The sequence below is a fragment of the Callithrix jacchus genome, chromosome 18 (assembly GCF_049354715.1).
Source record: "Callithrix jacchus isolate 240 chromosome 18, calJac240_pri, whole genome shotgun sequence".
In the NCBI taxonomy this organism is placed as follows: domain Eukaryota; kingdom Metazoa; phylum Chordata; class Mammalia; order Primates; family Cebidae; genus Callithrix; species Callithrix jacchus.
In genome coordinates, this window is record NC_133519.1 from 29,668,299 (window position 1) to 29,686,096 (window position 17,798).

The following is a 17,798-nucleotide window of genomic DNA, read 5'->3' on the forward strand; positions in this document are numbered from 1 at the left end:
GCTTGCACTTGGAATGGCCCTGCACAAAACAAACAAACCTATCACTGCCTCCTTCTCCTCTTCCTCCTTTTCTTTCTCCTGTGGCAGTGACTTTTCTCAAAGTCCCTTTCAGGAAAAACTAGCAACGGGAGGTAGAGAAGAGAAGCAAGTCTGTGCCCTTGAACTCCTCCACCTGCAGCTTTGGGAGCCCATCCTGAATCCACAGAGAGGCTGTGCACAGCTGCGTTATTAAGCTTAAGCGACTGCTGGCAAAGGCCATTAGTAACTGCTGTGGATAGGTCCAATGCCTGGGGCATGTGGAAAATTTGCATTTCATGGTCAGATGGAGACAGAACAGGAAAGAGTTGAAAACAATTGCTTTGAGTCAAGCTTCAAGTATGGGTAGTGTGCAGGGCCAAGGCATAGGGTGCCACGGCCACCCTTTGCTCATAGTTTGTGCACTGAGCAAGAAAGGAGGCACTGAAGTTGCCAATCCATCCCTGTTCTGAAAAATTAGGAAAATCCCGAAGCCACCTTTCCTGCCATAGGTGTTTTGTGATTATTTCTGTAAGATCTCAGATCCTGAATCTCAGCCCCGTCTGAGACTCTCTTAGTTACTAGTGTTAGCATAGCTTCTTCTTCCATTCCACAGGTAAAGCAGATTCCACCCCACAGGTAGAAACACAGTGCTCTCTTGCCTTTACTCTGTCTCAAAAAAAAAAAAAAAAAAAAAAAAAAAAAAAAAGTCTGTCTCACTCTGTCACCCAGGCTGGAGTGCAGTGGCGTGATCTCAGCTCACTGCTTTTACTCTTTTCAAAATCTCTATCACTTTCTCTTCATCTGATTCCACATCTATTGGAAAGTTGTTACCCAGTACTATGCTTAGGAATTAATAAAAATAATTTTCTCCATCCTCCCTAGAATATAAGAAGGAGAAAGGTTTCATCCTCACATCCCAAAAGGAGGATGAAATGATGAAGTTGCAAAACAACTCAATCGTCATCAACTGCGATGGATTTTATCTCATCTCCCTGAAGGGCTACTTCTCGCAGAACATCAGCATCAGCCTGCATTACCAGGAGCATGAGGAGCCCCTCTTCCAACTGGAAAAGGTCAGGTCTGTCAACTCCTTGATGGTGGCCTCTCTGACTTACAAAGACAAAGTCTACTTGAATGTGACCACTGACAGTACCTCCCTGGATGACTTCTATGTGAATGGTGGAGAACTGATTCTTATCCATCAAAATCCTGGTGAATACTGCGTCCCCTGAGGGGCTGACGACGACTTCTAAAACCAGGCACCAGCACGAACACCAAGTTGGGGGTGGACAGGACACGGATTCTTCATTGCAAGTGACGGAGCCTCCCAGCTCAGCCATGTGGGATGTGACAAGCAGCAGATCCTGGCCCTACTGCCCCCACCCCTCAGGGATATTTAAAATTTATTTTATATATCACTTCATTTATCCTTATATTTCCTAAATTGCCTAGCCCTCACACCCCAAGATTGCCTTGAGCCTACTAGGCACCTTTGTGAGAAAGGAACAATAGATGCCTCTTCTTCAAGATGCATTGTTTCTATTGGTCAGGCAATTGTCATAATAAACTTGTTGAAAACGGCACCTGATTACCATTTGCTGGAAATTTGACATGTGTGGGGATTACCAAAATGAAGAGGAGCAAGGAGTGAAGGAGCAGGGTTATGAAACTGCCAAAGGTGGTGTGAACCAACCCCTGGAAGCCAAAGCGGCCTCTCCAAGGTTAAATTGGTTGCAGTTTGTGTGCTGCCTAAATATAAACTTTCTCATTTGGTGGGGGTTCCAAAGAAGAATCAGCTTGTGAAAAATCAGGACTTAAAGAGAGCCGTCTAAGAGTCATGTGCTTTTTTTTCTTTACCATTTTGCTTTCCCAGCTTCCAAACATAGTTAATAGAAATTTCCCTTTGAAGAATTCTCTGGATATGTGATGCTATGAAAAGTCACTTAATCAGTGACTTAAGATTTTCTTCTATGCAGGGAGAGTAAGATAATTTATTGTGAAGGGTTAGCTTTACTATACAGGAGAGTAGGGAACTGGACCTCTCAGGGTAAAAGTTAGTAAGGATTTTAATAGTCTGGGGAGGAAAACACATTCTTTGCCACAGACAGGCAAAGCAACACATGCTCATCCTCCTCCCTATGCTGAGATACACATTCAGCGCCATGTATTGTACACACATGCACATTGCTGGTTTCAAGAAATGAGGCAATCCTATTATCAAATTCAATTTGATGTCAAATAGCATGAAGAAGTTATTCTGCCTTATGAAAAATAATCTGTCTAGAAATACCATAGATCATATATAGTCTCACACTGATAACTGAAACTAAAAGGATCTATAATCAGCCAATGCCAATGGAATAGGATCTTCAATGGAATAGGATCCCCTTATGTCTAGTTGAAATGTCCCCTTGATATAATGTGTCATGCTTATGGCGCTGTGGATAATATGATTTTTCATGTCAAGTTTCCAGATGATTTGTAACTTCTCTGTGCCAAAACTTTTAAAAACTTAAATTTTTTAGATATATATTTTAAAATTGTAGCAAATGTTTCCTTGACACTTTAAATAGAGGATACAACATAGCACAGAATCTTTCTGGATGATTCTGTGTTATCAAGGAATTGTACTGTGCTACAATTATCTCCAGAATCTCCGGAAAGATGGAGGGCTGTTTGCCCTTACACTAAATAGTCTCAGTGGATTTTCTTCCTGTGTGTTTGATACCAGTTTTTTATTTCCTCTTATGTATCTATCTTCAACTATATTCCCATTCCTCCATTTTAATCTGTTAGGTAAATGAAAATGCTAAATAGAAGAAATTGTATGTCAACTAAGAGTAATCAATTTCTGAGTGGCTGCCAAGACACTCACAGAATCATAATCATAGCTAAACATTTATGGAGGGCCTATTGTGGACCAGGCACTGGGCTAATTACTTATATTTACAAGAATCGTTCTGAGACAGATACTCAGTGATATCTCTCTTCACTATTCAGATTTGTGGTGTAAGTGTGTGTAGTTCACTTTTTGTTATTGACAATGTTCTGCTAATTGCAGTTACTCAGTGAGTGATATCTGGAAAAGTAAATGTTTATGACTATAGGTCATATTTAGGAAAACGTCAGAGATTACTACAAACAGCTCTATGCACATAAACCAGTAAACCAGGAAGAAATGGATAAATTCCTAGACACTTGTACTCTACTGAGACTAAACCAGGAGGAAGTTGAAACCCTGAATAGCCTAGTAACAATGGCTGAAGTAGAGGCAGCAATCAATAGCCTACCAACCAAGAAAAGCCCAGGTCCACACGGGTTCACAGCCAAATTCTAACAGACGTACAAAGAGGAGCTGGTTTCATTCCTTCTGAAACTGTAACAAACAATACGAAAGGAGGGAATCCTCCCTAACCCATTTTATGAAACGAACATCATCCTGATACCAAAACCAGGCAGAGACTCAACTAAAAAAGAAAACTTCAGGCCAATATCCATGATGAACATCGATGCAAAAAGCTTCAGTAAAATACTGGCAAACAGATTGCAACAGTACCTCAAGAAGCTTATTCATCATGACCAAGTAGGCTTCATCCCAGGGATGCAAGGCTGGTCCAACAAATACGATCCATAAATGTAATCCATCATAGAAACGGAACCAAAGACAAAAACCACATGATTATCTCCATAGATGCAGAGAAGGCCTTTGATAAAATTCAACAGCACTTCATGCTAAAAACTCTCAATAAAGTAGGTATTGATGGAACATATCATAAAATGATAAAAGCTATATATGAGAAACCTACAGCCAATATCATACTGAATGGGCAAAAGCTGGAAGCATTACCTTTGAAATCAGGCACTAGACAAGGATGCACTCCCTCACTACTCCTATTCCACTTAGTATTGGAAGTTCTAGCCAGAGTAGTCAGGCAAGAAAAAGAAATAAAGGGTATTCAATTAGGAAAGAGGAAGTCAAACTGTATCTGTAGATGACATAATTGTGTCTAGAAGACCCCATCGTCTCAGCCCCAAATCTTCTCAAATTGATAAGCAACTTTAGCAAAGTCTCAGGATACAAAATCAATGTGCAGAAATCACAAGCACTCCTATATACCAATAACAGACAAACAGCCAAATCAAGAGCAAACTCCCATTCAGATTGCTACAAAGAGAATAAAACACCTAGGAATACAATTAACAAAGGATGTAAAGGACCTCTTCACAGAGAACTACAACCCACTGCTCAAGGAAATAAAGAGGACACAAACAGATGGAGAAACATTGCATGCTGCTCATGGTTAGGAAGAATCAATATCGTGAAAATGGCCATAATACCCAAAGTAATCTATAGATTCAACACTATCCCCATCAAGCTACCAAGGACCTTCTTCACAGAACTGGAAAAAACCACTTTAAATTTCATATGGAATCACAAAAGACCCTGCATAGCCAAGACAATCCTAAGCAAAAAGAACAAAGCCAGAGGCATCACACTGCCGGACTTCAAAGTATACTACAAGTCTACAGTAATCAAAGCAGCATGGTATTGGTAGAAAATAGAGACATAGACCAATGGAACAGAACAGAGATCCCAGAAGAAATACCACACATCTACAACCATCTGATCTTTGACAAACCCAGAAAAAACAAGCAATGGGGAAAGGACTCCATGTTTAATAAATGGTGTTGGGAAAACTGGCTAGCAACGTGCAGAAAGCAGAAACTAGACCCCTACCTGCACCTTACACTAAAATTAACTCCAGATGGATTAAAGATTTAAACATAAAAGCTAGCATCATAAAAACACTAGAAGAAAATGTAGGCAAAACCATCCAGGACATAGGCATAGGCAAGGACTTCATGACTGAAACACCAAAAGCAATGGTAATAAAAGCCAAGATAGACAAATGGGATCTAATTAAACTCCAGAGCTTCTGTACAGCAAGAGAGACAATCTTTAGAGCGAATAGGCAACCAGCAGAATGGGGAAAAATTTTTGTGATCTACCCATTTCACAAAGGGCTAATATCCAGAATCTACAAAGAACTAAAACAGATATAAAAGAAAAAAACCCCATTCAAAAGTGGGTGAAGGATATAAACAGATACTTTTCAAAAGAAGACATATATGAGGCCAACAAACATGAAAAAAATGCTTATCATCACTGGTCATTAGAGAAATGCAAATGACAACCACACTGAGATATCATCTCACGCCAGTTAGAATGGTGATCATTAAAAAATCTGGAGACAGATGCTGGAGAGGATATGGAGAAATAGGAACACTTTTACACTGTTGGTGGGATTGTAAATTAATTCAACCATTGTGGAAGACAGTGTGGCAATTCCTCAAGGATCTAGAAATAGAGATTCCATTTGACCCAGCAATCCCATTACTGGGTATATACCCAAAGAACTATAAATCGTTCTACTATAAATACACATGCACATGTATGTTCATTGCAGCCCTGTGTACAATAGCAAAGACCTGGAACCAACCCAAATGCCCATCAGTTATAGACTGGACAAAGAAAATGTGGCACATATACACCATGGAATACTATGCAGATAAAAAACGATGAGTTTGTGTCCTTTGTAGGCACATGGATGAATCTGGAAACCATCATTCTCAGCAAACTGACACAAGAACAAAAAGCTAAACACATGTTTTCAGTCATAGGTGGTGGTGAACAACAAGAACATGTGGACTCAGGGAGAGGAGCATCACACACTGGGGGTAGTTGGTGGGGGTAGGGGAGAGACAGCGGGGGATGGGGAGGGAGGGGAGGGGAGGGGAGGGAGGGATAACATGGGGAGAAATGCCAGATATAGTATGCACCTAAAGTAAAATAAATAAATTAAAAATATATATATTTAAGAAAATGCATGTTTCATTGTTTTAAGTTTGGAATTGTTGTCTATATTTCTCATGGATGTGCAGTGCACATGCCAGGCCTAAATACAATTGTTGTGTGCACCGTCTGTCTTTGATGTCATGGTCGCCTCTCACAGGTGCCCACTCCCTTTGGGTGCACCTGGCCTGCTCTTCCCATTGGCCTCTTCAACCATACACGGATATTTCTGCTATGCACCAGACTTACTCCACCTTCCTTCCATCAAAAATATGTGTGTGTGTTTCAGTCCTTTTAAGTCATGTCCTTCACAGGGAGAATTAACCCTTTTGTATACATGGCAGAGTTTTGTGGCAAGAGAATTGAGTGAAAAGTCAGGAAATCAGAATTTGAAATTTGACTCAGCCACTAACTAACCAAGTAACTTTGGGAAAATCATTTCCAATTTCTGGTCTTTTCTTTCTTGTTAAATGAGAGGAATGTTAAATGTCTAACAGCTTAGAATCTTATGTGGTAGCTGTGAATGCACATATTAAATCTCTATGCTCTGGTTGCTATGAGTCAAGGAGTGTAGCCTTCTCCTTTTCTATGTTGAATTAGTTTTTTTCTGGGCAAGCTTACATCTTCCCTCAGCCATCTGGGCGAGTCCTTCAAGAGCAGTTATTATTACTTAGAGATTTTCTGTTTAGAGATTGCTTACGGGTTTCCAATCCTAATCCAAATCATATTTTGTTGTTAAGTTTACTGGGCAGGTCCCCTATTTTAAGCCATATTTTTGTGTTTTGTGCTTTCTTGGCTGTCAGTATTAATATTGATATTAATAGTATAGCTAATAGTAATATTGCTGTTTACATGAAAACAAATAAAAGATCTCAGCATTCACTAATGGTTCGAGTGTTGGAGTGTTCATTTATCCTTCTCTTCTCCATGTTCTGATTAGCTCATCCCCTGAGGAGGGGAGGGTGGGGCAAACTTCCTGGTTTCCTACTGGCCTCCAGTTTGAGCCATCGGAGACACATCTGAGGGATGGCTGAGCTGGCAAAGCCCATCTTTGCTTTTGGAAAGATGCTCACTGGAAGTTCTTAGAGTCCCTCTTCATGGTTCAAGAGATGGATTTAAATAGAGTTCTACCATGCACTGTTTTTCTGTTTCTCAGAACCTCATTTCTAACCTTGGCTGATTTCTTATGTCTTCTCTCCTTAGTAGTAATTACATCTGCTGTCTCAATAAAAGGTCGCAACTATTAATGGGTTTGTGTGGCATGGTCTGGCCACAGTGATCTCTGTGCTATTTCTGATGGTGCTGATGACCCTCTCCTCCCTAAAACACTTCTATTCCCTGGCTTCTTTGACCTCACCCTCTTCTGGACTTCTCTTTCTTTTTCTGTTCTCCACCTTTCTTGGTCTTCATCAGCCCTCCTCTTTCTCTGCCTACCCCTTTAATGCTGGTGTTCTTCAGGGCTCTGTTCTCAGCCCTGTTCTTTCTCTACAACAGAAACTGCCATCTGGTAGCCAATAAGCCACAGTCCAGCCTATGTATGTGTTTCATCTGTTTGTTAAGTTGAATTTAGTAGCTGACATTTAAACATCAGGAAATTTCTGGCCTTTTTTGAAAACAAAACCAAAAGCAGAAATAGGAGATCTGGTGATGCTGGGCCCAAGGCAGCAACCTTCTCAAACAGAGTGGCAGCTTCCCTCTAAAGCAGACTCCATGCTCTCTATTTCCCAAGAGTTCCCATCACCCACACGATGTGCAAATGCACTTACACCAACTCACTGCTGAAGGCCCTAAGGCATTTGAGTCATAGTCTCTGCTCTAAACCCTTGCCAATCGCATCGATTCTTATGCCTTCAATCACTGCCCCCACATCAGCAATACCTGAGACCATTTTTCAGCCCAGATGTCTTCTACTCCAGTGCCTCATTTGTTGTATTCACTTCTGTTATTAGTAATAAAATACATTTACTGAGTTCTCTCCCTATGCCAGGCATCATATTAGCCATTTATATAAATTGTTATTTCTATTACCTCAACAATTCTTTGAGGTAAGTGGTATAATTCCTATTTTACACATAAAAACTTGAGACTCTAAGAGGTGAACTTGTCCAAAGGCACGCAGCTACTAAGTGGTGGGGCTCAGATTCAAGATCAAGGGTAGCTGACACCTAAGACCATACTTTGAACCATGGTTACCCTGCCTCTGGACAGCTCTGTACTGATGTAATGGGCTCCTCTACTCAGTATGCTTACAATAGAAAGTCCTATTCTCTTTGGCAAGCCCCTCCTTCTGGTCATGATGTTGGGTAAAGGCATTGTAATCATCCCTGAAGCCAGAAGCCCCAGTGTCTTCCCACTTTCCTCCTTTACCCTGTCCCTACTCATGAACCTGTATACCATGGCTTCACTGAATCTCTTCATTAACACTCCTCTATATGATAGGAGTAAACTCTCACCAGGTCTGATTAAGAAGATGATACACATTAGTTCAAGGAATGAGCAAAATTAATAAGCAGCGTTTCATAGTAGAAAGATCATGGTGTTGGGGGCCTAATTTTAAATCCTGGCTCTGCCATTCACTAGATGGGTGACCTTGGCAATTAAAAAAATCATTCGGAATCTTACTTTCCTTATCTGTTTAAGGAGGGATATTAATAATACCTTCTGGGTGACTGTGATTATAGGATATAATTCCTGGAAAGTACCTAGTAGTATATTGCTTGGAACATAGTTGGTGTCAATACATAATAATTTACAAAACTCATCTACTTCAGAGAGCAGAAAGTACCAGATGCATAACACGATCATGTGGGTTTAAGGATGGAGAGATCATTGAAGCATAATGGAAGAGCCTTGCAGGATTTAGATTGGAAAAAATGAAGGAGAATGTATCAGGGGAAGAAGTATGTGCAAAGGCCCAGAAGTAGGAATGCTATATTCTGGGTACAAGGAGTCTCCACTGGATTGTAGCACTCATTAATGTATTCCTTTATTTGAGCATGTTTTATTTTCCAAGAGGGGAATCTGTGTGTGCTTATGGTTGGAGATAAGAATTAATGGGTGATTAAAGATAAAATGTCATCATTTGAGGGAAAGAGCCCAAGTTTTAACCAATGCTAGTTTTAATTTTGACTCAATTCATAAAAATATCTTATGTTTTCTATCAGTTGAACAAAAGCTTTGAATTACTTTTACCAGAAGAGAATAAGAGAAAGAAATGTTGTAAGAGCATAAGAATCAAGTCTATAATACTTTTTGCAAAAGATATGCTCAGAGCTTGTTAAGTTCAGAGGTGAATGTTTAAATAAAGACCATATTGGGGTGGTTTTCAGTAGCATTTTAAAATATCAAATGGAATGTTATGAGCGCTAAGAAGTAACCCCTAAAGATTTCAACCACCTCATATATATATTTTTTATTACTTAAATATGTTCCTGCAATATTCTGGCACCTCTTTGGAATTTTATTCCTGCAGTAGCTTTCCTTACAGAGTATGTGAACCGTTTGGAGCCTTCCTTAACAGCGTACCTCTTACCTAGCCATTGGAGCTGTTAGAGCCACTTATTCACTCCCAGGAATCAAAGCATGGAAGGGTGTTGTTAAAATGTAAATGTCACTATTATCTAGCAGAGTTGGCACAGGAAGCCTATTAATGCCTTCCCTCCCCTCCACCCCTACAATGCTGGTCAGATGGTCCATTTTGACTCTGAGGGCATGGAATGTAAGGTCCGTTAGTTCTAAATGAGGGCCTGGGGATCAACTGGAGTAGCATTCAGACAGGGAATTGCCTTAGAGAAGATTGAGCACTCAGAGTATCCTACCATGATGCCACAGGCCTTGAGAAATCTGGTGCCACTGTCTCATGGGGCATGATTAAAAATAGGATTTGGTCAATGTTTTGGTCAATGGAACTGATTGACTGTGTTCATATCCTTGTGGCTTAACTATGGAAGGGAACAAAGGGATGTTAGGAGCTGAAACACAGACTTCCAGCATTCGGGTTTCCCTAGAATCCTGCCAATGTTGGGAAAATAATTTTACCTTCATATGCATGTTTTTTATTGGTGATGAATATAAGACCTGATTTTTCTCCTGATTTATACAATCTTAACCTTCTTTGGTTTTTGAGGCTTGAGGTTAAAAAAAAAATAATAACAACAAAATACAAAAGTAATTAACAGGAAGACCCAAAGTTGTAGAAATATTAGCAGAAAGTAATCTCTAAAGGTCATTTCAGTCCAGTGCTCTACTTTCATTTAGGATGAACTATTTACTAACAAGGACATATACCATTTTAGTAATTTTTAGGATATGACAATCTGTATTCTTCCCTTACAATAAATTTCAAGATATAACATTCTATACTCCTAAGATCATTCCTTAAAGCAACATGGCCTTTTCAATTTATGAAAATCTCATTCACTATTATAAAACCATTCACACTCATAAATGTCTCCTACTTCTACTATATGCCAGGCATTGTGCCAGGCACTTAGTGATCATCTGTTTCCTTGAGGGAAGTAAAAATGAACTGATCTTGATCTCCTTTTGCTCTCCCAAATGCTTATTGTTAGTATATCTATGGTTCATCCTGTTCCTAACACACATGTATTACCTAGATGTACTTCAAAATATTGTTGCATCAGTAGCATTACTATACCAAATTATTTTAATGTTTAAAATTAATATTATTTCTATCCGTTTAATCATATTCATACTATTTTAAACTCTTGAACACTGATGCACGCATACTTTTTCTAGGTAAGTAATAATTCTTATTGCATGTATGGCTAAATCTCATTTTATTAGTGGTCAAATAAATAGTAGTTTTTGAAAAGGCAGACACTTGAAAGTCTAAAATAATTTCATCTATGAATTTTCATTTCTAGGTTGTCAATTTGTAACATAAGGAGACCTGAGACAGAGCCAGTAGATTTTATACCACATTACTCATATAATTAATGATACTTTATCCATTAATCCAGACACTTATTGAATTTCTACTGTGTGTACAGGGCTAGGTACTAGAAATATAAAGACAAATATGAAATAGTTTCTTCTCACCAAGCATTGAATACAGTGGGTAGTATGAATTGGAGTGGAAAGAAGCTAGAAGCCAGGATATCAGATAAGAAGCTGAATGCTGATGACTGAGAAGAAATGAATGGATCTGAAATACATCAAGAATAAAAAAGAATATTACCTGGGGATTGATTCATATGGATGGTAAAGGGAGGAATTAATTTTTTCATTCATTCAAAAGTACTGTTATTTTGAGAGACATGTAGAAATAAGAAATAGTGAACACATAATTTGAAAGAAAAAATCAGAATGCTATGAGGAAAAAATGGGGTGATCTACTTGAAATTGGAAAGAGGCAAGGTCTCTTTGGGGAGATGATATTTAAGTTAAGATCTGAAAATTGGAAGAAACTATCTCTGTGAACTGTTGGCAAGGGTTGGCAAGGGTCAATGGGGTCTTCTAAATATACAATTATGTCATCTGCAAATAGAGACAATTTGACTTCCTCCTTTCCTAATTGAATATGCTTTATTTCTTTTTCTGGCCTAATAGCTCTGGCTAGAACTTCCAGTACTATATTGAATAGGAGTGCTGAGAGAGGGCATCCTTGTCTAGTGCCAGATTTCAGAGAGAATATTTCCAGTTTTTGCCCATTCAGTATGATATTGGCTGTGGGTTTGTCATAAATAGTTTTTATTATTTTGTGATACTTTCCATCAATACCTAGTTTATTGAGCGTTTTTAGCATAAAGGGCTGTTGAATTTTGTCAAAGGCCTTCTCTGCATCTATTGAAATAATCATGTGGTTTTTGTCTTTGGTTCTGTTTATGTGGTGGATTACGTTTATAGACTTGCGTATGTTGAACCAGCCTTGCATCCCTGGGATGCAGCCTACTTGATCCTGTTGAATAAGCTTTTTGATGTGCTGTTGCATTTGGGTTGCCAGTATTTTATTGAAGATTTTTGTATCCGTGTTCATCATAGATATTGGCCTGAAGTTTTCTTTTTTAGTTGAGTCTTTGCCAGATTTTGGTATCAGGATGATGTTGGTCTCATAAAATGAGTTAGGGAGGATTCCTTCTTTTTGTATTATTTGGAGTAGTTTCAGAAGGAGTGGTACCAGCTCCTCTTTGTATGTCTGGTAGAATTCAACTCCATCAAGTTGTTTATGTTCTTCTCTAAGCTGGTTATTCTAGTTAGTATTTCGTCTAACCCTTTTTCAAGGTTTTAATTTCTTTGCATTGGGTTAGAACATGTTCTTTTAGCTAAGAGAAGTTTGTTATTATCCACCTTCTGAAGCCTGCTTCTGTCAATTTGTGAAATTCATTCTCCATCCTGTTTTGTTCCCTGGCTGGTGAAGACCTGTGATCCCTTGGTGGGGGAGAGGCACTCAGGTCTTTGATGGTTTCATCCTTTTTACACTGGTTTCTTCCCATCTTCTTGGATTTATCTAGCTTTTATTTCAGGTAGCTGCTTGGGGAAGTGGTCTTTCGTTTATCTGCCTGCAAGAGGCATTGCTGGGCTGTGACAGATTCTATGGAGCTTCTTTGTGTATTTTCTACGTCTTTCTTTTATTTTTATTTTTTGAGACGGAGTTTCGCTCGTTACCCAGGCTGGAGTGCAATGGCGCGATCTCGGCTCACTGCAACCTCCGCCTCCTGGGTTCAGGCAATTCTCCTGCCTCAGCCTCCTGGGTAGCTGGAATTACAGGCATGCACCACCATGCCCAGCTAATTTTTTTTATTTTTAGTAGAGACGGGGTTTCACCATGTTGACCAGGATGGTCTCGATCTCTTGACCTCGTGATCCACCCACCTCAGCCTCCCAAAGTGCTGGGATTATAGGCATGAGCCACTGTGTTCGGCCTTTTTTTTTTTTGAGACAGAGTTTTGCTGTTGTTACCCAGACTGGAGTGCAATGGCACGATCTTGGCTCACCACAACCTCCGCCTTCTGGGTTCAAGCAATTCTCCTGCCTCAGCCTCCCAAGTGGCTGGGACTACAGGCACACACCACCATGCCCAGCTAATTTTTTGTATTATTAGTAGAGACGGGGTTTCACCTTGTTGACCAGGATGGTCTCGATCTCTTGACCTCGTGATCCACCCGCCTCGGCCTCCCAAAGGGCTGGGATTATAGGAGTGAGCCACCGCGCACGGCTTGCGTCTTTCATTTACTCAGGAAGATTATGCCCACCTCTGCTACGGCAGCTGCCTTTCCCCTGTCAAGCTTGTTTCTGGTTGAGCTCGAACTCATGTGCTGGTTGCAAAACTCTCAAGCGAGAGGGCTTCAGTTTGCTAGGCTTTGTGGGGGAGGATCTGGCCTGATTCCCTGCTCTCAGTTCCCCTTCTTTCTGGAGGGTGAGTAGCTCCATCCCGTAGGCTTTCTCAGTGTTAGCCAATACTTTCACTTAGATCTGTGCCGGCCCCGGCCCCGGCCTCGGCCGAGTTGCTGCTCAGCCTTGTTCAGGGAACTCGTGGGTGCTTTTTAGCCTGGTGAAGATTCTTCTGTTTTCGTTTGGAACTGTGGCAATCACTCGGCTTCTGTGTCTCTCTCATTGGGAACTGCATGTCAGAGCTATTTCTATGCAGCCATCTTGGAACCACCTATTTTACTTTTTAATACTAGCCATTCTGACTCATATGAGATGGTATCTCACTGTGATCTCTCATAGATTTCAGAGTCCACATTTTTTCTTTCCCAAAGTGACATAATATATGAGGGATAGAGTATCCTCATTAATAATGTCTCCTTATTAAATAGTGAAATATTCCATCTGTAAGTTCAGGCTCTTCCCTTGGTTTTTTTGTCCATACTGGTAGTATGGAAATAATTATTGAAGGGCCCATATTTTTACTGTTTTCTGAAGGTAGTTTGTTTTTACAGATACGATTTGTTAGGCAAGCCTCCAAAAAAGGAATTACACCATTACTGATTACCTGTCCACAACTTTTTGATACACAGAACAAGATACCTTGTATAGGATATAAGGAAGCTGTAGCATTCATTCTGTGTCTACACCCCAGCCATGTACTTACAAAAACAAGACATTTGTGAGAGTAAAGCATCAGCCAGTTGGTCTTTGATCAGAAAACAAAGCCATGACTTCCTTTTGTCGTTTTAGTGTCAACTGAAAACAGAATTCATGTATGCTCTAAGAAAGTCTTTCTGGAAGAGGGATAAACCTAGCTAAGGAGCCTGGGGGAAATTAGGACCCACGCTTAGTCTAGATGTACGGACAGTTGAGTCTAGATCCCCATTAAACAAGAAGTTCTAGTCTGAACTAATTGTTTTTCCCATAAAGTTAAATAAAACAATAATCTCTCTCAAATTACAGTAAGTCATGCTTTTCATAAGACTTCTGCAAGAAACTCTCAAGTGGCTAAGTGGTAACACAAGTTGTGCTACAACTTTGTAAACAAAAGCTTCCTTCTCGGGGTGGTGAGATGGTCCTTGACAGCATCAGAGAAAAAAATGAGGGAATACAAGTCAGGAAAAAGCAAAAATAAAGTAGACATAGAGAAAAAATTCAAGGAAGGGATAATATAAAAGCCTTTCAAGAATACAGATTTACACCAGAGATTTATTAAATTTGAGGACCTATAACATTGAATTTATTTATTTAAACAAATATTTGTTAAAATTCTTTTACCAGGTACCTGCCACTGTGTTAGGCGTTCTGGGGAATCTGAGAGAAATAGGCACCAGAATAATATGGTTGGTATAAAGCACCTAATATCTAGAGTCAATGGAAGCTTGTGTTAAAGTTGAGATTTTATCACCACTTGTCAGCTGTATCCTCTGGTTAATTACTTAATTGTAGGTCTACTGATCACTGCCTCCCCTGCTGTACCATTATACATATTATCTCACAGTATTGTTTTGAGGATTAAACAAAACACCAGCCACAGGTCACAGATGACATTTTCAAGGTATTTAATAATTTTTAATGACCACTTGTAGAAACCATAGTCCCTGCCTTATAGGATCTTACTTCACAGAAAACAAAGACGCAAGAGCCTCTAAAATGAGTAAAGAAAGATGAAACTTTGTAGGTTTACAAGAAAGATGATTAAGATAAGTGGTATTTCTTACATTATTACCAAGTGGTGCAGAGTGTATAATCTGTATGAGATGCTAGGCCTGTAGTTTTTCGTTTCACTATTGAAAACTCTATGCAAGTGATATTGGCCATATGGCAGTATATGAGATACCAGCTTTCATTCCCCTACAGAAAACAATGAGACAGCAATTGATATGGTCTGGCTCTGTGTCCCCACCCAAATTTCATCTTGTAGTCTGATTTGTAATCCCCACGTCTTGGGGTGGGATCTCATGGAAAGTGATTAGATCATGGGGGAGGTTCTCCCATGCTGTTCTGATACTGAGTGAGTTCTCATGAGATGTGATGGGTTTATAAGGAGCTTTTCCCCCTTCACGCTGCACTTCTTGCTGCTGCCATGTGAAGAAGGCCATGTTGCTTCCCCTGCCACCATGGTTGTAAGTTTCCTGATGCCTCCCCAGCCCTGTAGAACTGTAAGCCAGTTAAACCTCTTTCCTCTGTAAATTACCCAGTCTCGGGCAGTTCTGTATAGCAGCATGAGAACCGACTAATACAGTAAATTACCACAGAGAATGGGCACTGCTGTAAGGATACATGAAAATGTGGTAGCCACTTTGGAACTCGGTAACAGGCAGAGGCTGGAAGAGTTTGGAGGGTTCAGAAGAAGACAGGCAAATGTGGGAAAGTTTAGAATTTCCTCAAGACTTGTTGAATGGATTTGACCAAAATGCTGATAGTGATATTGTAACACTCCCTGTGACACTAAGGCTCCCGTTCCCACTCTGCCGGCATATGGAAAATAAAGTCCAGACTGAGGTGATCTCAGATGGAGATGAGGAACTCACTGGCACCTGGAGTAAAGGTCACTCTTGCTATGCAAAGATACTGGCAGCATTTTGGCCCTGCCCTAGAGATCTGTGGAACTTTGAACTTGAGAGAGGTTATTTAATTTGGCAGAAGAAATTTCCAAGTTGCAAAGCATTCAAGAGGAAGCAGAACATAAAAGTTTGAAAAATTTGCAGCCTGATGATGTGATATAGAAGAAAACCCATTTTCTGGGGAAAAAATTGAAGCTGTCTGCAGGAATTTGCTTAAGTAATGAGAAGCCAAATGTTAATCACCAAGACAGAAGAGAAAATGTTTCCAGGGCATGTCAGAGACCTTCATGGCAGCCCCTCCCATCACAGGCTCTGAGGACTGGAAAGGAATGATGGTTTCCTGGGCAGAGCCCAGGGCACCCCTGCTCTATGAAACCTTGGGACATGGTGCCCTGTGTCCCAGCTGCTTCAACTCCAGCCATGGCTTAAAGGATCCAATGTACAGCTCAGGCCCTTGCTTCAGAGGGTGCAAGCCCCAAGCTTTGGCAGCTTACATGTGGTGTTGGGCCTGCAAGTCCATAGAAGTCAAGAATTGCGGTTTGGGTACCTCTGCCTAGATTTCAGAGGATGTATGGAAATGCCTGGATGTTCAGGAAGAAGATTGCTGTAGGGGTGGAGTCCTCATGGAGAACCTCTGTTGGGGCAATGTAGAAGGGAAATGTGGGGTTGGAGTCCCCACACAGAGTCCCCATTGGGGCACTGCCTAGTGGAGCTGTGAGAAAAGGAACATCATCTGCTAGACAGCTTGCACTGTGCACCTGGAAAAACCACAGATGCCCAACATCAGCCTATGAAAGCAGCAGCCAGTAGGGGGGGTGGTACCCTGAAAAGCCACCAGGACAGAGATGCCCAAGGCTATGGGAGCCCACCTTTTGCATTAGCATGACATCCCAGATGTGAGACATGGAGAGCTCATTTTGGAAATTTAAGGTTTAATAATTGCCCTATTGGGTTTCCTCTTGAATGGGGACTGTAGCCCCTTTGCTTAAGCCAATTTCTCCTATTTGGAATGGGTGCATTTATCCAATGCCTGTACCCCCATTATATCTTGGAAGTAACTAATTTGCTTTTGATTTTACAGGCTCATAGGCAGAAGGGACTTGCTTTGTCTCAGATGAGACTATGGATTTGGACTTTTGGGTTAATGCTGGAATGAGTTAAGACTTGGGGAACTGTTGGGAGGGCATAATTGTGTTTTGAAATGTAAGAAAGAGGAGATTTGGGAGGGGCCGGGGTGGAATGATACAGTCTGGCTCTGTGTTCTCATCCAAATCTCTTCTTGAATTATAATACAAATTGTAATCCCCAGGTGTTGGGGGAGGGATCTCATGGAAGGTGATTAGATCATGGGGGTAGTTCCTCCAAGTTGTTCTCATGATAGTGAGTGCGGTTCTTATGAGATCTGATGGTTTTATGAGGGGTTTTTTCCTCCTTCGCTCTGCACTTTTTCCTGTTGTCATGTAAAGAAGGATCTGTTTGTTGCTGCCATGATTGTAAATTTCCTGAGGACTTCTCAGCACTGCAGAACTGTGAGTCAATTAAATCTCTTTCGTTTATAAATTACCCAGTCTTGGGCAGTTCTTAATAGCAGTATGAGAATGGGCTAATACAGCAATCCACATAGGAAAATAGCCTTGAGAAGGTTCAAGGGTCTAATTAAGAACCTGCAGCAACACAGTGGAGCAAAACACACAATGACTGTTGGGGATATCAGCATACATGAGATGTGTAGAGATGACTAGAAACTGGGACATAGAACAGGGGATACTAGCATGAGTCACAGTTACACAGTGGGTGCCACTGTGGTCCCCAGTGGCATGTTCCACAGAGGACACTGGTAGCTTTTGCCATTCAGGTAACTAACATCAATCAACACTGTGAACCCCCTGCAGAGCAAGATAATGCTATGTCAGCCCTGAAAGAAGCCACTGTTGTGCTGCCCTGGGACTGAAGCAACCCTAGCTCTG

At 40.6% G+C, this 17,798-nt stretch overlaps 2 protein-coding genes across 6 annotated transcripts in view; one reads left to right on the plus strand and one right to left on the minus strand.

The window, feature by feature from the left end:
* Nucleotides 1-6,754, plus strand: part of TNFSF4 (TNF superfamily member 4) — a 202,513-nt gene extending 195,759 nt beyond the window's left edge. For all 3 annotated transcript variants that reach the window (XM_017966089.4, XM_078356284.1, XM_078356285.1), the window contains one exon: nucleotides 901-6,754. In XM_017966089.4, the coding sequence (XP_017821578.1) occupies nucleotides 901-1,250 (350 nt within the window). In that variant the 3' untranslated portion in view covers nucleotides 1,251-6,754. The remainder of the gene's footprint in view (nucleotides 1-900) is intronic.
* LOC128930103 (uncharacterized) overlaps nucleotides 1-17,798 on the minus strand; it is a 346,098-nt gene that overhangs the window by 14,955 nt on the left and 313,345 nt on the right. The window lies entirely within an intron of this gene.